Genomic DNA, 21,049 nt, shown 5'->3' on the forward strand with positions numbered 1-21,049 from the left:
AAAAGCAATGCATAACATATAAGGGATACCCAGTAAGATTAAGTGCTGATTTCTCACCAGAAACCATGAATACAAGAAGACAGTGGTGTGATATATTTAAGATACTATAAGAGAAAAACTTCCAGCCAAGAATCTTATATCCAGCAAGACTGTCTTTCAAAAATGAGGGTGTGTTTAGTATATTCACAGTTAAACAGAAATTGAGAGAATTTCTAACCGAGGGACCAGATTTTCAGGAAAGTCTAAAGGGTATGCTAGAGCCTGAAAAGAAAAGAAAGGAGAGAGAGGCCTAGAAGAGTCTAGAAATGAAGATTATATCAATAAAAGTAACAAAGAGTGTCAAAAGAGTGATGAAAATAAAATATGACAGATAAAACTCAAATAGTCAGGAATAAACTTAACAACAATGTAAAGCACTTGTATTCAGAAAACTGCAACTCAATGTTAAAAGAAATCAATAAAGGCCTAAATAACGGGAAGAACATTCCATGCTCATGGATTGGAAGACTAAATATCATTAAGATGTCAATTCCACTCAAATTGATATATAGATTCAATGCAATCCCAATAAAAAGTCCACCAGCAATACAAAACGGATGTTCTCAATTCTTTTAGGGAAGTTGAAGTGGCAATCATTTGCAGATAGGGAAGAAAGTTGGATTTGGATAACTGTGTGTTTTTTTTAATGCCACTGAAGGGAGCTGAGAAGATGACTAATCAAAGGTAAAAGGAGGAGAGGAAGCCAAGTTGGCGGCAGAGTAAGGCGCTCCTATTGTCAGCTCAGGCTACAGGCAGTAGTTAGTAATCACCAAGAGCTCTCTGGAGCTAGCTGAAGCACCTGTCTGGGGGCTCCAAGAGGCCAGAAGAGCATCCTGCAACATCCTTGAAGGAATGGAAGGAGGAGACTGCCAATTTACAGAGAAGATTCATAAGTAGAGCGTGCCACACCACAGAGCCCGGTGCCCAACCCCAATGGAGGCACAAGCCGCCTCGGGAGCTGTTCTGCAGCTGGAATTGAAAATTCCACTTCTCAAAAAAGGGGGAGGAAGAAGTGGTTGGGCACCAACTTCAGCTACTGACGAGTAAATTCAGTGGGTTAAAGTATAATCCTGGGAACAGTTAAAAGTTTGACCCTGTCCAGGTCCGAAGGTGGCCAGTAACTGCCATTTTTACTGTTCCTGGCATGAGGGGAAGCGAGGCTGATTAAAAATCACAGTGCTGGTAGGGACTGGCTTCTTTCCACCCAGATAGGATTGCAGGATTAATCTGAAAACTAGCCCCACCTCCAGCAGGGAGGACACCGGGAGGACATGCGCCACCTCTCTGGGAAATTGCAAGTCACACTGCAGAGGTCAGTGCCCATGTTACTCTAGTGGCGCAAGCCGCCTCAGGAGCTATTCTGTGGCTGGAGTTAGATGCTCCATTTCCCATAAACAGTGGAGGAAAAACAGCTGTCCACCACACTCAGCTACTATTAGTGGACTCAGATGGCTAATGCATAACTCTAGAAACAGCCAGGGTTTGAGCCTGTCCAAGCTGGAAAGGGCCCGTAGCTGCCATGCTGACTCCGCCCCTGGCATGAGGGGAAGCCTGGCTGCGTGAACATCCAGTGACGTTAGGGACCAGCTTCTTTCTACTAATATCTGACTGCAGCCCGAGCCTAGGCTGAGCCCCACCTCCAGCAGGGAGGAAGCTGGCGGGCCCTGCACCAGGCTCTCCAGGCCACTGCAGGTGCTCTCCTGGCACAGACTGAATAGTCAGCCACCTGGGGCTGCACCCCTGTACCCCAAGAGGGTAAGAGAGGAGCTGGGTTTCCTCGGCCTTTCCGGGCAGCTGTAGGCGTTTTCCACCCACAGGAACTGGTCTGTTGAGTGCCTTCGAGTTCCTCTCCTCCTCTGTCCCTCACAGGAGAGGAGGAGGCTGGTGCTCCCTCAGCCTCTCAGGGCAACTGCTGGCCTGCACAGACCCGACCACTGGGCACCTGTGGCCCCAACCCCACCCCCAACAGGACAAGAGATGGGCTGTGCTGCCCAGCATCTCTGGGTGACTACAGGTGCTTTAGGCCCACACAGTCTGGACTGGTGGGTGCTTGTGGATCCACCCCCACACCCAAAAAGAAAGGAAGGGGCTTGTGTTTCCACAGCCTCTCCAGGCAATGGCAGGCACTTTCAGCCAGCATGGACTGAACTGTTGGGCTCTAAGGATCCACCCCACCCCCAATAGGACAGGAGGGGGCTGGTGTCTCCACAGCCTCTCTGGGAAATGGCAGGTGCTTTCAGCCTACAGAGAATGAACTATTAGGCGTCGGTGGTTCGTTTCCCATCTCCTAAAGGGCAGAAGGGAAAGCACTCCCTCAGCCTCTCACGACAACTGCAGGTGTATTCAGCCCACACGGATTAGATTGTTGGGCACTCAGAGGGTCCATTCCCACCACGGCAGGCAGGGGGTCTGGTGCTACGTTAGTTTACCCGGGAAAGTGGTCATTTTGAACCCATGTGGCACAGACTGCTGCCCATAACTATAGCTCCATCCCCACCCAAAGCAGGGAGGGAAGGGGCATGAAGCTTCATCAGTCGCTCCAGGCAACTACGGTCAGTCTTGTCCTGCCCAACTCGGATTATTACACACAGCTGCAGCTCTGACCCTAATCCTGACAGAGGAGAAAGGTGGGAAAAGTGTCATCACTTACTGGAGCAACACGGGTGGCTTCAGCCTCCAAAGCTTACAGCAGCAACTACATCCTAGACTAGTACTACACAACCAGCAAGGGAGAAAAGATAAGAAAGCCCTAAACTAAATGGAGAAACTGCACCCAGAATAAATGCATCTAGCAAGCCAGATGTGAAAACACCAACAAAAAATTATAATCCATACCAAGAAACAGAAAGATATGGCCCAATGAAAGGAACAAGATAAGCCTCCAGATGACATAAAGGAGTTGAGACGATTAATCATAGATGTTCACACTGGAGGCATCTAATAGCAGATTTGAGGAAAGAGAAGAAAAGATCAGTGAGCTAGAAGACATGGCCTCCACAAGTGAACATACGAAAGAACAGATAAAGAAAGAATGGAAAAAATTGAACAGAGTCTCAGAGAAATAAATGACAGCAAGAGATGTATAAACATAACTGTCCTGGGTGTCCCAGAAGGAGAAAAGATGGGAAAAGGGGCAGAAGGAATATCTGAAGAAATAATGGTGGGAAATTTCCCAACCCTATTGAAGGACATAGATACCGTGTCCAAGAAGCACAACATACTCCCATCCGAAAAAATCCAAACAGACCAACTCCGAGACACAGAATAGTCAGAATGTCAAATGCCAAAGACAGAGAGAAAATTCTGAGAGCATCAAGAGAAAAGCAATGCATAATATATAAGGGATACCCAATAAGATTAAGTGCCGGGAAGCAGATTTGGCCCAGTGGTTACGGCATCCGTCTACCACATGGGAGATCTGCGGTTCAAACCCTGGGCCTCCTTGACCCGTGTGGAGCTGGCCCATGCGCAGTGCTGATGCGTGGAAGGAGTGCCGTGCCACGCAGGGGTATCCCCCATATAGGGGAGCACCAAGCGCAAGGAGTGCGCCCCGAAAGGAGAGCCGCCCAGCGGGAAAGAAAAGTGCAGCCTGCCTAAGAATGGCGCCACCCACACAGAGAGCTGACACAACAAGATGACGCAACAAAAAGAAACACAGATTCCCATGCTGCTGACAACAATAGAAGCGGACAAAGAAGAAGACGCAGCAAATAGACACAGAGAACAGACAGCTGGGGAGGCGAGGGGAAAGAGATGACGCAACAAAAAAAGACACAGATGCCCGAGCCGCTGACAACAGAAGCGGACAAAGATGATGATGCAGCAAACAGACACAGAGAACAGACAACCAGGGTGGGGTGGGGGGGTAGAGGGGAGAGAAATAAATAAATAAATCTTGAAAAAAAAAAGAGAAATAATTTTAAAAAAAGATTAAGTGCCAATTTCTCATCAGAAACCATGGAGGCAAGAAGGCAGAGGTATGATATATTTAAGACAGTGCAAGAGAAAAACTGCCAACCAATAATTTTATATCCGGTAAAATTATCTTTCAAAAATGAGGGCAAGATTAGAATATTCACAGATAAACAGAAACAGAGAGTTTATAACAAAAAGATGGGGTTTGCAGGAAATACTAAAAGACGTGTTATAGACTGAAAAAGAAAGACAGGAGAGAGGGGCTTGGAAGAGAATCTAGAAATGATGACTGAATCAGTAACAGTAACTAAAATTATCAAAAATAAAATTACATAAAACACAAAGATCAAAATGGATGAAATAAGAACTGCCTTTACAGTAATAACATTGAATGTTAATGGATTAAACTCCCCAATCAAAAGACACAGACTGGTGGAATGGATAAGATAATATGAGCCATCTACATGCTGTCTGCAAGAGACTCACCTTAGACCCAAGGATACAAATAGACTGAAAGTGAAAGGTTGGAAAAAGATACTCCATGCATGCAGTAACTAAAAATAAGCTGGGGTAGCTATACTTATATCAGATGATACAGTCTTTAAAAGCAAAACTGTTATTAGAGAAAAGGAAGGACATTACATATTAACAAAAGGGATGATTCACTAGAAAGAAATAACAATCATAAATGTATATGCACCGAATCAGGATGGCTCAAGATACATGAGGCCAACAGTGGCAAAACTGAAGGGAGAAACCTCTACAATAATACTTGGAGACTTCAATACACCACACTCAGCATGGGATAGTACATCTGGGCAGAGGATCAATAAAGAAAGAGAGAGCCTGAATAATATGATAAATAGACTGCACCTAATAGACATACACAGAACACTGCACCCCCAAAGAGCAAGATATACATTCTTTTCAAGTGCTCATGGATCTTTCTCCAGGATAGACCATATGCTGGGTCGCAAAGCAGATCTTAATAAATTCAACAAAATCAAAATTATAAAAAGGACTTTTTCTTTTCTCTCTTTTCCAAACAGAATAAAGTTGGAAACCAATGAGCAGCAGAAAAAGGGAAAATTCACATATATATATGGAGATTAAACAACACACTCAAAGAATCTATGGGCCAAAGAAGAAATTTCAAGAGAAATCAATAAATATCTTGAGACTAATGGCAATGAGAACATAACATATCAGAACCTATGGGAAGAAGCAAAGGCAGTGTTGATAGGAAAATTTATAGCCCTCAATTCTTACATTAAAAAAGAAGAGGTAAAATCAATGACCTAACTGCACAGCTGGAGGAAACAGAAAAAGAAAAGCAAACTACTCCCAAAGCAAGTAGAAGGAATGAAGCCCTACACTAAAGAGAAAAACTGCACCCAGAATAAATACTCTAGTAAGCTAGATGTGAAGACACCAACAAAAAATTAAAATCCACACCAAGAAACAGGAAGCCATGGCTCAGTTAAACAAGATAAGCTTCCAGATGACATAAAGGAGTTGAGACAACTAATCATAGATGTTCAAAAAAATCTCCTTAATAAATTCAATGAGATGGCTAAAGAGATTAAGGATATTAAGAAGACACTGGATGAGCACAAAAAGAATTTGAAAGCATACATAGGAAAATAGTAGCTGTTATGGGAATGAAAGGTACAATCAATGAAATTTTAAAAAAACACTGGAATCATATAGCAGATTTGAGGAAACAGAAAAAAGGATTGGTAAGCTTGAAAAAATGACCTCTGAAAGTGAAAATACAAAAGAACAGATGAATAAAAGAGTGGAAAAAATTGAACAAGGTCTCAGGCAACTAAATGACAGCAAAAGGTGCGCAAACATGCTTGTCATGGGTGTCCCAGAATAAGGGAAAAGGTTCAGAAGGAATAGTTAAAGAAATAATGGTAGAAAATTTCCGAACCCTATTGAAGGACACAGATATCCCTGTCCAAGAAGCACAATGTACTACCATCCAACAAAATCCAAACAGACCAACTCCAAGACACATATTCATCAGAATATCAAAGGCCAAAGACAAAGAGAGAATTCTGAGAACAGCAAAAGAAAAGCAATGCATAACATATAAGGGATATCCAATAAGATTAAGTGCTGATTTCTCACCAGAAACCATGGAGGCAAGAAGACAGTGGTCTGATATATTTAAGATACAAGAGAAAAACTTCCAGCCTAGAATCTTATACAGCAAGACTGTCTTTCAAAAATGAGGGTGAAATTAGAATATTACAGATAAACAGAAACTGAGAGAATTTCTAAGCAAGAGATCAAATTTTCAGGAAATAACAAAGGGTGAGCTAGAGCCTGAAGAGAAAAGACAGGAAGGGCCTGGAAGAGTGTCTAGAAATGAAGGTTATATCAATAAAAGCAACTGAAAGTGTCAAAAGAGTGGTGAAAATAAAATATGACAGATAAAACTCAAATAGTCAGGAATAAACTTAACCAATGATGTAAAGCACTTGTATTCAGAAAACTGCAACTCAATGTTAAAACAAATCAAAAAAGCCCTAAATAAATGAAAGAACAGTCCATGCTCATTGATTAGAAGACTAAATACCATTAAGATGTCAATTCTACTCAAATTGATAGATTTAATGCAATCCTGATAAAAATTCCACCAGCATTAAAGAAAAAATTGAAAACACGATCATTAAATTTATTTGGAAGGGTAAGGAGTCCTGAATAGCCAGAAACATCATAAAAAGGAAAAGTGAACCCCCATCTCCAAACTTTAAATTATAATACCTACCTATAGTGGTAAAAACACTATAGGTACTGGCTTAAAGACAGACACAACAGACAAATGGAACCAAATTTATGGTTCAGAAACAGACAGACCCTCACAGGTATGGTGAAGTGATTTTTGACTAGCCTGTCAAACTCACACAGCTCAGGCAGAACAATCCATTCAACAAGTGGTACTGAAAAAATTGGACATCCATAGCTGAGAGAAGGAAAAAGGACCCCTATCTCACACCTTATCCAAAAGTTAATTCAAAATGGATCAAAAAACTAAAAATAAAAGAACCATAAAACTTCTAGAAGAAATTATTGGAAAATATCTTCAAGACCTGGTGGTAGGTGGTAGATTCTTAAAGGAGATAAAAGGAGGACTGAGTGGACTACTGATGTTTAATGTATGTAGAAGTTTTAATTAGCTTTACTGTAAAACTGTGGAAATGTATAGAGTGGATGGTAACACAGTGAGTAACAGCTAGTTTATAAATGGGGATGTGACTGAAAATAGTCTAGTTATGTAAATGCCAATTGACAGAATGCTTGAGAATAATCTAGGAACTGGATAGCACAGTAAACCAAGAGGTGGGTGAGAATTGTGGTTGATGGTACAGATGCAAGAATGTCCTCTGTTAGCTACAACAAATGTAAATCACTACTGCAGGGTGTTGGGAATGTGGAGAAGCATGGGAAAAATATAGCTGGAGTGACCTATGAACTGTGGTTAATAGTAATAATATAATATTCTTGCATCTATGCAAAAGATGTACTGTGTTGATACTGAGGCAGTATGGAAAATGAGCGCCAAATGTACACTATAGACATGGTAACAATCAGATGATATTATCTTATCTGTAGGAAATGTTCCAGGTGCATGATTGTTTCATAAGTTTACAACTTCTGTCATAAAAAAATATATTTAAAAAATACTAATAGGATGGGTTGGGGGAAAAACACACCAAATGTAAGATAAGGACTATGACCGGTAGAAAGATTTTGACAGTGTTCTTTCATAGTGTGTACCAAACGTCTCATGACAATGCAAGGTGTTGGTGGAGGGTTGATGTATGGGACCCCTGTATGATGTTATGCATGTTTGCTTTGTAAGTTCACAACTTTTACTATACACTAATTGTTTATGTATGTTCATATGTAAATGATATGAAGATAATAACAATCGGATTGGCTAGGGGAAAACTACTTTGTTTAGTAGTAATATTTTGACAATGCTCTTTAATCATTATTTAAAAAGGTTTAAAAACTATGCAAGTTATTGGTGGTAGGGTGAGATGTTACATGTTTGTTTGATGTTATATATGTTTGTTTTGTAAGTTCAGAACTATACACTTACTGTTTATGTATGTTTATGCATGAGTGCTATATTTCAATAAATTAAAAAAAAAAAGGGAAGCAGATGTGGCTCAAGTGACTGAGCTCCTGCCTACCATATGAGAGGTCCTGGGTTCAGTTCCTGGCACCTCCTCAAGAAGATGAGCAAAAACAGCATGCTGACATGACAGGCTGGCACAGCAAGGTGATGCAATAAGATGATGCAACAGAGAGACACAAGGAGGAAAAAACAATGAGAGGCAAAACAAAGCAGGGAGCAGAGGTGGCTCACGCAATTAGACACCTCCCTCCCACATGGGAGGTCCCTAATTTGGTGCCTCCTAAAAAGACAAGGACACAATGAACAGACACAGCGAGCACAAAAAGAGATGGAGGGGAGGGAGAAATAAATAAATAAATCTTAAAAAAAAAAAGTAAAATGATTACTAAGTGGTGCTAAAACATCCACTGAGATGGGAAAGCATGGATTGGGGTGGTACCATGTGCTCAACAGCAGAATGTTTCCCCAGCAGAGCTTCGCTGCCTGGTATACAGGATATGGGGGCTAAATGACCCAAGGCCTGATCCAGGATTGGGATCTGTGAGTGTAAACGGTGGAAGAGGAGGAAGCCATATTGTTAATGAAACCAGAGAGACAGCAATTCAAGTTATCTACTATGGGCATCCAGTTACCGGGAAGAGGAAATGAAACTTGGCAGAGAGAAAAAAGGAAGAGATAATGGAGAAGGAAAATGGATAAGAAAAAAATCGTTTCTGGAACTGTGTTCTTATTCCAGCTTTGCCATTACTAGCTCTAGGACCTTGGGCAAGTTTCTTAGTATCTCTGTGCCTCAGTTTCCTCATCTGTAAAATGGAGATAATATCCACATCAAGGGATGTTTGAGAAGATTATATGATCTAATTTATGTAAAGTGCTTAAAAGGGTATCTGAAACATCCTAAATGCCATCAAGTCTTAGCTGTTTCTGTCACTGCATTGAATAAGAATAAAAGCAGCATAGAAAAAAAAGTATTTGAGAGACCTGGATATAAAAGAAAGTGTTACCTGTTTCTGGGTTGGGCCTTGTTTTGAAAAATAACCAAAGGAGAAGAGCCATGGGAACTAAAGGAGAAAAGAAAAAAGAAGTTAGTATTTTTTTTAAATCATGGAAAATACTTCTAAAGATCTAGTTTCATAAAACATGACTTACTTTTATGAGAAGTTGCCTTCCAATGCTAAACTTCACAAAGAATGAAAAGAGAAATCCTGCAAACATCAGCTTAATAACAGAAGTGATGCGTTCCATAGTCACATAAGCAGCATACTGAACCTAGATTAAGAATATAAAGTTAGAATGTTACTCCCTACATTTTAGACCAAGTAATACAAAAAAGTTAGCAACTTCTAACTTACTCTTCAGTCACAGTTATGAAATAAAAGCTGTTGTCATTTTATGAAAGTGTTATATTTCAAATGGTATATTTCCTATACTGAATTTACTGATGTTTTGTTACATTAAAAAGGTATTCTGTACATCAGATTTGAATCATGGGGTAAGGCTATTATCATCCTCATAAAATGCAAAATGCTCTACCCTAGAGAGTCTATGTTTCTAGAAGCTGAAACATGCATTATTTAGCTTTTTTTGCTTTCTAAATATGAAAAACCTATATTAAACAGATAAGGGAACTGTAACAATCATTGGGTATTCTTTATAAATACATAAACCATATATACTTACTGGTGTTTCCTCTAAATTTTCATGCAAGTAACGCTGAGTCCGTTTCACAACAGATACATCAGATCCCAAGAAAGGAATGGTATATGTGCTGAGTTCTCTACAGTAAGAAATTGGCCTGCAAAACAAACCCATGAATATTTTTCAATTTCTCCAGTTTAACTATAACTTTAGCTAGTAAATTTCTGAAAAATCTGTTTAGCAACTTTTCTTTAGGCAGTAGTATCAATGAATATGACAGATGTGCTCTAAATTAAAAATTATTTCAGTATTCTTCCTTTGTTTCCACGTGTCAAGTAGAGCAGTGTTTATTGTTAATATTATGGGCACATGACAAATATAGTTTGTGTTTTACTGCACCAATTTCCCTAGACAAAGATAAAACAAACAAAAAACATTCATTTCATAGTTCTCACATAGTAGTGCTATTCATAAGGTGGATAATGTGCATGAGATCATCACACTTCAAGATGCTGAAATTTAATGCATAAACTTTAATCAGGGAGCAGGTGTGGCTCAAGAAGTTGAGCACCTGCTTCCCACGTGGGTTCAGGCCCGGGGGCCTCCTAAAGACAAAAACAAACAAAACAACCAACTCAGGAGAAATGATATGGCTCAGTGGTTGAGTGCTGGCTTTCCAAATATGAGGTCCCGGGGGTCCAAGCCCTGGCCCCAGTACCTTGGGGGAAAAAAAAGAAAAAAAGGAAAGTGAATAAAAATTTAAATTTGACATCAATAGTGAAAAGTCATCATAAATGAAAAATTTCCAGTATCCAAACGTGTTATGAGGTACTTACTTTGCCATTGTACACTTATTGCTAGTTATTTAAATAATTAACTTTTATGGTAAAATATACACAACATAAAAATCATTTTAACCATTTCAAGTGTCAATTCTTTAAGTACATTGAAAAGCCATGTAACTTTCACCACTTTCTATTTTCAGATAATTTTCATCATCTACCTACCCCCCAAAAATTCTACTCATTACCAACACCTGGTAACCACTATGCTGCTTTCTGTCTCTGTGACTGTGCTTATTCTAAGTATTTCATGTAAGAGAAATCACACAGGACCTGTCCTTTTGCGTCTGGCTTATTTCACTCAGTATGATGTCCTGAAGGTTCACTCATGTTGCTGCACATCCCAGCACTTCATTTCTTTATATGGCTGAATAATCTTATTGAATGGATGTACCACCTTTTGTGGACACTTGGGTTGCTTCTTCCTTTTGTCTACTGTGAATAATGCTGTGATGACCATAGATGTACAAATATCTGTTCAAGTCCCTGCTTTCAATTATTTTGGGTATATACGTAGTAGTGGGATTGCTGGGTCATATGGTAATTCTATGTTTACATTTCTGAGAAACAGCCAAACTGTTCTCCACAGCTATAGCATTTTACATACCCCCAGCAATGTATAAGGGTTCCTATTTTCCTCATCTATGCCAACATTTGTTATTTTCTATTTTGTACTTAATAGCCATGCTAGTGCATATGAAGTCATGTCTCATTACAGGTTTTGGGGTTTTTTTGAGGTACTGGAGCCAGGAATCGAACCTGGGACCTTGTATGTAAGGAAGTCAGCACACAACCATTGAGTCACACTGGCTCCCCTCATTGCACCTTTTTTTATATCTGCCCCTCCCCCCCTTGTGGTTTTTTTGCTTGCTGTCTGCTCTGTGTCCACTTGCTGTGCATTCTTCTGTGTCTGTATTTATTTTTTATTTCTGCCCCCCCTTGCAGTTTGCTTGTTGTCTGCTGTGTGTCCATTCATTGCATGCTCTTCTGTGTTGTTTTTTCTTTTTGCTTGTCTCCCTTTTTGTTGCGTCACCTTGCCGAGTCGGCTCTCCATGGTGCTTGCAGGCTGGTAGCTCTCCGCAGCGTGTGGGTGAGCCTGCCTTCACAAGGAGGCCCCGGGACGCGAACCCAGGACCTCCCATATGGTAGGCGGAAGCCCAACTGATTGAGCCACAGCCGCTTCCCTCATTGTAGTTCTAATATGAGTATCTTTAATGTTAATGAAATTGAGCATGTTTCATACACTAATTGAGCGTATAAAAACCTTATCTGGAGAAATGCCTATTTAAATACTTGGCCCATTTTTTAACTGGATTGTTTTTCTTATTATTGAGTTGTAGGAGTTCTTTATATATTCTGGATATTAAACCCATATCAGATATATGGTTTCCAAATAATTCTCCCATTCTGGTGTCTGAATTTTCATTTTAATCATGTCCTTGGATACCCAAGTTTTTCAGTTTGATGAAATCCAGTTCACTTTTTTCCAATTGCTCATGTTTAGTGTAAAATGTAAGAACCCATTGCCTAATACAAGGTCCTGAAGATTTCTCTATTTTATAAGTTTTGTAATATTAGCTCTTAAATTTAGGTCTTTGATGGACTTGAGGTAGGGGTCCACAATCATTCTTCTGCATGTGGAGATCCAATTGTTTCATCACCATTAGTCAAAGAAGCTATTCTTTCCCTATGGAACAAACTTGGCATCCTTGTAAAAGATCAACTGGTCATAGATGTATGGACATATCTCTAGATTCTCAATTCTATTAGAGTGGTCTATATGTCTATCCTTATGCGAGTACCACACTGCTTTAATTATTGTACCTTTATAGAATGTTTTAAAATAAAGAAGTACGAGTCCTTCAACTTTGTACTTCAAGATTGTTTTGACTATTTGAGTTCCCTTGCAATTCCATGAATTTGAGAATTAGCTTTTCTATTTCTTCCAAAAAGCTTGCTGGAATTTTGATGGGGACTGCATTGTATTGTACTTGTAGATCACTTCAGGCAGTACTGATATCTTAATACTATTAAGTCTTTCAATCCATGAACACAGGAATGCCTTTCCATTTATTTAGGGCTTCTTTAATTTCTTTCAGCAATGCTTTATAGTTTTCAAGGTATAGTTTACAAATCTTTTGTTAAATTTATTCTTAAGTATTTTACTCCTTTAGATGCTACTGTAAATGTTGTTGTTTTCTTGATTTCCTTTTCAGATTGTTCATTACTGGTGTATAGAAATCCAACTGACTTTTAGATGTTTTACCTTGTTTCCTGCAATTTTGCTGAAATTGTTTACTAGTAGCTTTCTTGTGGGATTTTCTATGTATATACTCTTTGATTTTCTTTGGGATTTTCTATGTATATACTCTTGTCATCTTTTAATAGGGATGACTTCTATCCTGACTTCTTCTAACTATGCAACTTCTTAGTTTCTCATCTGGATGCCTTTTCTTTCTTTTGATAGATTGCTCTAGCTAGAACATCCAATACAATGTTTAATAACAGTAGTGACAACAGGCATCCTTGCCTTGTTCCTGATTTCAGGGAGAAAGTTTTCAGCTCACCACCGAGTATGATATTTGCTGTGGGATTTTCATACCCATTATCTTGTTAAGGAAACTCCTTCTTGTCTCGCTGAGTGTTTTTATAATACAAGGATGTTTTATTTTATCAAATGCCTTTCCTTCATCAAATGAGATGATCACCTAGGTTTTTACCCCCTTCATTCTATAAATGTTTATTACACAGATTGATTTTTTTACTTTGAACCATCCTTGAATTCCTGGAATAAATCTCACTTGATCTTGGTATATAATCCTTTCAATATACCATTGGATTCAGTTAGCCAATATTTTGTCCAGAATTTCTGCATCTATATTCAAGAGTGATATTGATCTGTAATGTTCTTTTCTTGTGCTATATTTGTCTGGCTCTGGCATGAGGGTAACACGGGCCTCATAGAATGAGTTAGGAAGTGTTCCCTCCTATTATTTCCAAGAGTTTCAAAAGAATTAGTGTTAATATTTCTTAGAACATTTGTTGGAATTTAGCAAAGAAACCATCTGTTCTTGAACTTTTTAATCTTATAAACTTTATTTTTAGAGTTTTAGGTTGCAGAAACATTACATCAAAAGTATAGGGGATTCCCATATAACCCACCCATAACACACATTTTCCCTTATTAATAACATCTTATATTAGTGTGGTACATTTGTTGCAACTGATGAACAAATATTGAAGCATTGCTACTAATCAAGTTCTATAGTTTACATTACAGTTCACGCTTCAAACTGTAGTTTTACAGATTTTGGCAAAATGGATAAATGGCCTGTATTCATCTTTGCAAAATCAGGCAGAACAATTCCAATGCCCTAAAAATGCCCTATGTTCCACCTATTCTTCCATCTCCCTCCCCTCAGAAACTTCTGGTAACCAATATCTTTATATAAATGTTCAACTTTTCTTTGTTGAGAGGTTTTTAGTTCCTGATCCAACATCTTTGCACAGATCTCTTAATAACTTTTCTATTTCTTCTTGATTCAATTTGTTCATTTCTCTAGAGTTTCTAATTTTCTGGCATATAATTATTCACAGCACCCTCTTACAAACCTTTTTATATCTGTAAAGTAGCCAGGAAGGTCTCCACTTCATTCATGAGTTTAGTTGTAATCTCTTTTTTTGTCAGGCTGGTTAAAAGTATGTTGATCTTATTAATCTTTCCAAAAAAACTTTTGGTTTTGTTGATTTTCTCTATCCTTTTTTCATTCTCTATTTCATTTATCTCTGTGCTAATGTTTACCATTTCCTTCTGTCTAACTTTGGGTTTAGTTTACTCTTCTGATTCTAGTTTCTTTAGGTGTTAAGTTACTGATTTGTGATTTTTCTTCTTTTTTAGAGCTCTAACTTTCACTCTGAGCACTACCTTTGCTGCATCCCCTACATTTTGTATGTTGTTTTCATTTTCTTTTATTTCAAGGTATTTCTTATTTCTCTAGTGATTTCATTGGTTGTTTAATAGTGGACTGTTTAATTTCCACATATTTGTAAATTTTCCAGTTTTCCTTTTGTTACTAATTTCTAGCTTCATTTCATTGTGGTCCAATAAGATACCTGGTCCGATTTCAATATTTTTAAATTAAGATTTGATATGTGACCTAAAATATGGTCTATCCCAGAAAATATTCCAGGTGCACTTGAGAAGTTTTTTCTGTTGTTGCTGGGTGGTGAGTTATATATATATATATATGCCAATTAGATCTGCTTGGCTAAAAGTGTTGTTCAAATCCTCTATTTCCTTACTGATCTTTGTTTACATGTTTTATTAATTACTGGAACTGGTCTACTGAAGTCTCCAATTATTATTGTAGAACTATTTCTCCCATCAATTCTGTCAATTTTTGCTTCACATATTTTGGGCCCATATTGTGAGGAGCATATATGTTTATAATTGTTACATCTTCTTGCTGGATTGAAATTTTTATCAAGCCATATATACTTCTTCATCTTTTGTTACCTTTTTTTTTTTTACTTAAAGTCTATTTTGTCTGATGATGCTAAGCAAACTCCTCTCTCATTTCATTATCGTTTACATGGAATATTTTTTCCTACATTTTCACTTTCAACTTCTTTGTACCTAAAGTTAGTCTCTCATAGAGGGCATATGAATGTATCATGCTTTTCCAACCAATCTACCAATTTCAGTCTTTCTATAAGGGAATTTAATCCACTGACATGTAAGGTAATAACTGACAAGGATTTACTTCTGCCATTTAGATATGTTTTCTGTATGCTTTTTGTTCCTCAATTACTCCATTATTGCCCTTTTTTGTATTTAGTTCTTTTTCAGTGTATTACTTTCATTCCCTTCTTTCCTTCTCTGTACTTTTTAGTTATTTCTTTAGTGGTTACCTTTGTAACTGCACCTAACGTCTTAAACTACCAACAACCTTATTTGAATATTCCCACCTTAGTTTCAATAGTATATAAACTCTCTACTTCTATATATCTGTCCCTTTCCCTTTCTATCATCTCAGATTATACCTTTATACACTGTGTGCCCAACTATAAAGATTTAAAATGTTACTTCACACATTTGTATGTTAATATAGGGCAAAAAAGCAGTTACAAACCAAAATATACATGATTTTATATTTACCCCTGTAGTTACCTTTACCAATGTGCTTTATTTCTTCCTATAGCTTCGATTTACTGTCTAGTGTTCTTTTATTTCAGCCTGAAGAACTCTCTTTAGGACTTCTTACAGAGCAGGTCTTCTGATAATGAACTCTTTCAGCTTATGTTAAAATGTCTTAATTTCTCCTTTCTTGAAAGATAACTTGCTGGATACAGAATTCTTGGTTGAAACTTTATTTTTGTACTGTACTTCGCAGTATTAAACTTTCCATCTCTTTATTTTGTTCAGATAACATTTTCCTAATTTAGTTTTGTTCGTTATATCCGGAGTCCTTTTGCCACTAAATAGATTTAAGACAGTTGATTTAAAGTCATTGATTGACAGTACCAACATATGAGTTTCCTCAGGGATGATTTCTGAAACATTCTTTTTTCCTGTGAATGGGCCCTATCTTCCTGTTTCTTAGTGTGGTTTTTTTTGTTTTGTTTTTTTATGATTTATTTATTTATCTAATTTCCCTCCCCCGGTTGTCTGTTCTCGGTGTCTATTTGCTGCATCTTGTTTCTTTGTCCACTTCTGTTGTCGTCAGTGGCACGGGAAGTGTGGCGGTGCCATTCCTGGGCAGGCTGCACTTTCTTTTCACGCTGGGCAGCTCTCCTCACAGGCGCACTCCTTGCGCATGGGGCTCCCCTACGCGGGGGACACCCTTGCGTGGCACAGCACTCCTTGCGCACATCAGCACTGCGCACGGGCCAGCTCCACACGGGTCAAGGAGGCCCGGGGTTTGAACCGCGGACCTCCCATGTGGTAGACGGACGCCCTAACCACTGGGCCAAGTCCATTTCCCTCTTAGTGTGTTTTATAATTTTCTGTTGAGAACTGGATGTTCTGAGTGGAGACTCCTGATGCTTTTCACTGAAGGGGGTTGGAACAAGTTTCCCTCAGAGCAGGCACAGCAGTGGCTGCAGAAGCTGAGCCACAGCGATGAGCTCAGGGGGCTCAGCTCAGACCTGGACGCTGGAAGACTGGGTCTTTCTGGCCTGCCCTGGCACCAGCAAGCCGCACTAGGAACCAGGGCTGCAGTCCCCACTGCTGCCTGAAATTTAGCAGATGGACAAAGGGTGAAACTCACCAGTATTTACTGGCCTCTTCTTTCAGCTCTTTCCCAGATGCTGCACAATCCTCACTAGACTCCAGAGGTTCAAAATAGTTGATACAGACAGCAGTTGTTTTGATGGAGAGAATGATTCCTGGAGTTTCTTACCCCACCATCCTCCCACAATCATTTAATGCATCAGTTATATTTTACTTTTCTTCGGAAACAATACAGAACTTAATTACCACAAAAAGGTCTCCAGGTTTTTCCAAGTAGCATACTTTATTAACAGCCAGCCCAACAACCATATACTTAGAGTAGACATATTAAAGACTAGATTTTGAGTTTTATATACCTTCTTTTCAATTTGGGGCCAACGAATGGAACAGGTTTCAGGTTGGACTCATTTCGTAGAATTTTCAAATTACTCCGATCTCCAAAACCATTAACTGCTGACTTCCAGGTACCATCATGAATGCACATTCCCTGATAAAATATTTCAAGAGTTAAAGAAACTCTTAAGGGGTCATTACTAAAATATAAAACCAATTAACTTATCATACATTGTTACAAAGAACACTATCTTATTTTAGCAAGACATATCAATTAATCAATAATCTTACAGGTGAATTTTCACGAGATGCTAAGTAGTAATAACACTCAGTAACTTGGTAATACTCACTATTCTTTTAAACTTAAGCATCCTTTTCTTCCCTCTTGCCCTTATTTATGTTCTTTGTAATAAGCCATCACTTTCACTTGATCATTTTCACTCAACTAACTGACCATGTTCATTCACTCCTATCCCTATTCTATGCTGACTCCTCCAATTTCTAGATATTCTCACACATATCTATCCACACATACATGGCATACTCTTCATCTATCCTTCCCATGTTGTACCTGGTTCCAATACCCTTTTTTCTGGCCCCAAGTTACACACTTACCTTCCCTCAAAACTCTGTTAAAAAAAGATAAAGAAAAAGTAAAAAATAAAAAACAAAATTCTGTTAAAACAATTTTTAAAAATTTTAAGGGTCAGTAAAAGGATTCTTTCCCTCAACCCCTCAATTTATTTTTGGTACTGTAACTAGTATAGACTCAATATCTGCTTGATCCCACCCAAACTCTGATTTGTCCACTCAATTTCCTATTTTTCATATGATTCTTAGCTCAGGGCCTTCCACTTTTCCAACAAAAGTACACCTTCCACACCCTTTACCTCCAACTCCAATTAGAAATAAGTGGCAGAAAGGAGAAGGCAAGTGAGAATGTAATTGCTAAACTTACTGTCATAGTGTTGACTAATTTCCCTAACTTGTAGGTGGACCTTTTAATTCTATATCACATACATAAATTTAATTTATAACTTTGATTGTATATAACTGTATTATGTCCTTTTCTTATACATTGTTGATCTTGCTTAAATGAGTAAATTAGAAAGATTCAAAAGCAACTTATAAGATTTTGAAAGGAATATCAGACAGATGTGAAGATGTCTTTAACTGTTAATAAGCAAAATAATTAAAAGTTACAACCATCAGAAGGTTCAGGTTTTTATATCTTAGCTTTGTTGACACTGAATCTAATTTCTACTTGGGTAGAGAGGTATTTCTTCTTTTACTAAACTGAAACAGAACTCAAAGTCTTAAGGGTTTGAATTGTCGAGCTACTCTAAATCTGGGCCTAGCCAATTTGACTTATTTGCAAATGTAAATGTAAAATGACTTATTTGCAAATCTAAACACCAGAGAAGACAGCTTTTAAAACAGAAATCTAGGAATCGATTATAAAAATAAGCCACCAAAAAGCCAAAAATTAAATTCATTTTTTACATTTTTACCTTATTTCATTGAAAAAACAGAACACAGGAAAGTACACAAAACATAAATGTACAATTTAAGGAAATTATGAAGCAAATACATGTAACCCCCAACCAGGTTAAGAACTACAATATGCCAGCATCCTTGAAGACAGAAGACTCTTCTATCCTGACTTTGTGGTGATCACTTCCTTGCTTTTCTTTACAGATTTACTATGTACATATTCATCCCTGAAGACTAAAATTAGTTTTGCCAATTTCTAAGCTTTACAGAAATGGAATTAAACCGTATATAAACCTTAGAGTTTGTTCAAAACCTTATTAGGATTCTTCATGTGTTGCAGATAACCTCTACCCTATAGTTTACATTTTCATTTTCTTAATGGCTCTGATAAAGACATTTTCAATTTTAAGTGTAGAGCAATTCAGCACTCTTTTTCTATTTAATGCTGTACCTCTTTTTAGAAGCCATTCCTGACCCTAGGTCTCTTATGTCATCTTCTAAAAGCTTCACTGTTTTATCATTCACATTTAGGACTATAATTCACCTAAAATTGATTTTTTTACATGCTATGAAGTATGAATCCAATTTTACTTTTCACCCAATTGTCCCAGCATAATCTGTTGAAAAGCCTCTTTACCTTAAATCAAGTGTTCATATACGCAAGAAGTGCTTCTGAGCTCTTTATTCTATTCCACTGGCCTATAAATATCCCTCTGCCAAAAATAAGTGACTTAACAAGGCTTTCCACCTTATTCTCCTTCAAGAACATCTTGGCTATTCTCGGTCATTGGCATTTCCATATACATTTTAGAATTAGCTTTTCAATTTTCACACCAAAGTAAAACAAGAACAAAATGTTTGAAATTTTGATTGGAATTGTAGGGATTACACCTAATTTGAGGAAAACTGAAACTTTCACAAAGATGTCATCCTTTTCAATCTGTGAATATGGTATACATACCCATTTATTTGTCTTTTTAAAAAGTTTCTCAATAAAACTTTAATAGTTTTCTTCATAGAAGTATAGCACATTTTCTATTGCACTTCTTTTTAAAAAAAAAAAAATTTATTTCTTCCCCCCTCATTGTTTTGTGCTTGCTGTCTGCTCTCTGTCCATTTGCTGTGTGTTCTTTCATATCTGCTTGTCTTCTCTTTAGGCAGCACCAGAAACCGATCCTGGGACCTCTCAGAGTGGGAGACAGGTGCTCAATCTCTTGCACCACCTCAGCAACCTGGTCTGCTGCATCTCTTACTGCCTCGCCTCTGTTGTCTCTTTCTTTGCATCATCTTGCTGCACCAGTTCTCTGCGCGGGCCAGCACTCTGTGTGGGCAAGCTCTCCACACAGGCCAGCTTGCTTTCACCAGGAGGCCCTGGATAGTGAACCCTAGACCTACTATGATAGACAGGAGCCCAATCACTTGAGCTACATCTGCTTCCCTACACTTACTCTTAAAGACTTAATTTTTATGCTATTATAAATATACTTTAAAAAACATCCTATCTGAACCTCTAGTTGGAGCCGGAATCTCTGGGCTGTCCATGTGCGAGCTGGACCCTGAGCCGCAGCAGAGTTGTAACACCTACTCTCCAGTTCATTGGACTCACCTGGACAACAAACATGAAGAATGTTCTTGTATGAACTCGAATAAATGTATGTGACTATTACAAAGTTGTTAAGATTATGGTGATACATGGGAAAAATACAACTAATGTAAGTTAAGGACTAGAGTAGACAGAAATATTTTAATATTTTTGCATCAATAGTAACAAAGGTACTATATTAATGTTAAAGATCAACAATAGAGAGGTATAAGGGGGTACGGGATTTTTCTTTCTGGAGTAATGAAAATGTTCTAAAATTGAATGAGGTGATGACAGCCACTGAGTACACACTCTGGACCGATTGTGCACTTTTGTATAACAGTGAACCCTGTTGTGGGAGTTCGACCCAATAGGAAATTGAAAGCCACTGAAACTATGCAACATTTTAGTTTTTATTTAAATACTAATGCAGAGACCTTACAGAATTTGAATGTATCACTTCTTACACATCACTCCAACATTTATAAATTAGGAAAAAAGCACAATATACAGTTTTTTAAAAAAATGCATTGGAGACCTAAATATAAGAATTGAAATTGTAAAACTCTTAGAGGAAACATAGGGAAACACTGTCAGGACCTTGTGTGAGGCAATGGTTTCAGACTTCACATCCAAAGCATAAGCAATGAAAGGAAAAATAGAGATAAACTTGACTTCATCAAAATTAAAAACTTTTGTACATCAAAGGACATTATCAAGAAAGTGAAAAGACAACTTAGAGAATGGGAGAAAATATTCTGAAGCCATGTATCTAATAAGGATTTAATATCCAGAATATATAAAGATATCCTACAACT

The 21,049-nt window shown here is 38.0% G+C and overlaps 1 protein-coding gene across 2 annotated transcripts in view; it reads right to left on the reverse strand.

The window, feature by feature from the left end:
• The window catches only part of SCCPDH (saccharopine dehydrogenase (putative)), a 66,679-nt gene that overhangs the window by 13,559 nt on the left and 32,071 nt on the right, over nt 1-21,049 (reverse strand). For both annotated transcript variants that reach the window (XM_071207323.1, XM_004458202.4), the window contains 4 exons: nt 17,179-17,309; nt 9,791-9,905; nt 9,260-9,379; nt 9,115-9,171 (listed from right to left, as the gene is read on the reverse strand). In XM_071207323.1, coding sequence (XP_071063424.1) covers nt 9,115-9,171; nt 9,260-9,379; nt 9,791-9,905; nt 17,179-17,309 — 423 coding nt within the window. The remainder of the gene's footprint in view (nt 1-9,114; nt 9,172-9,259; nt 9,380-9,790; nt 9,906-17,178; nt 17,310-21,049) is intronic.

This window comes from Dasypus novemcinctus, chromosome 13 (assembly GCF_030445035.2).
Source record: "Dasypus novemcinctus isolate mDasNov1 chromosome 13, mDasNov1.1.hap2, whole genome shotgun sequence".
Classification (NCBI taxonomy): Eukaryota; Metazoa; Chordata; class Mammalia; order Cingulata; family Dasypodidae; genus Dasypus; species Dasypus novemcinctus.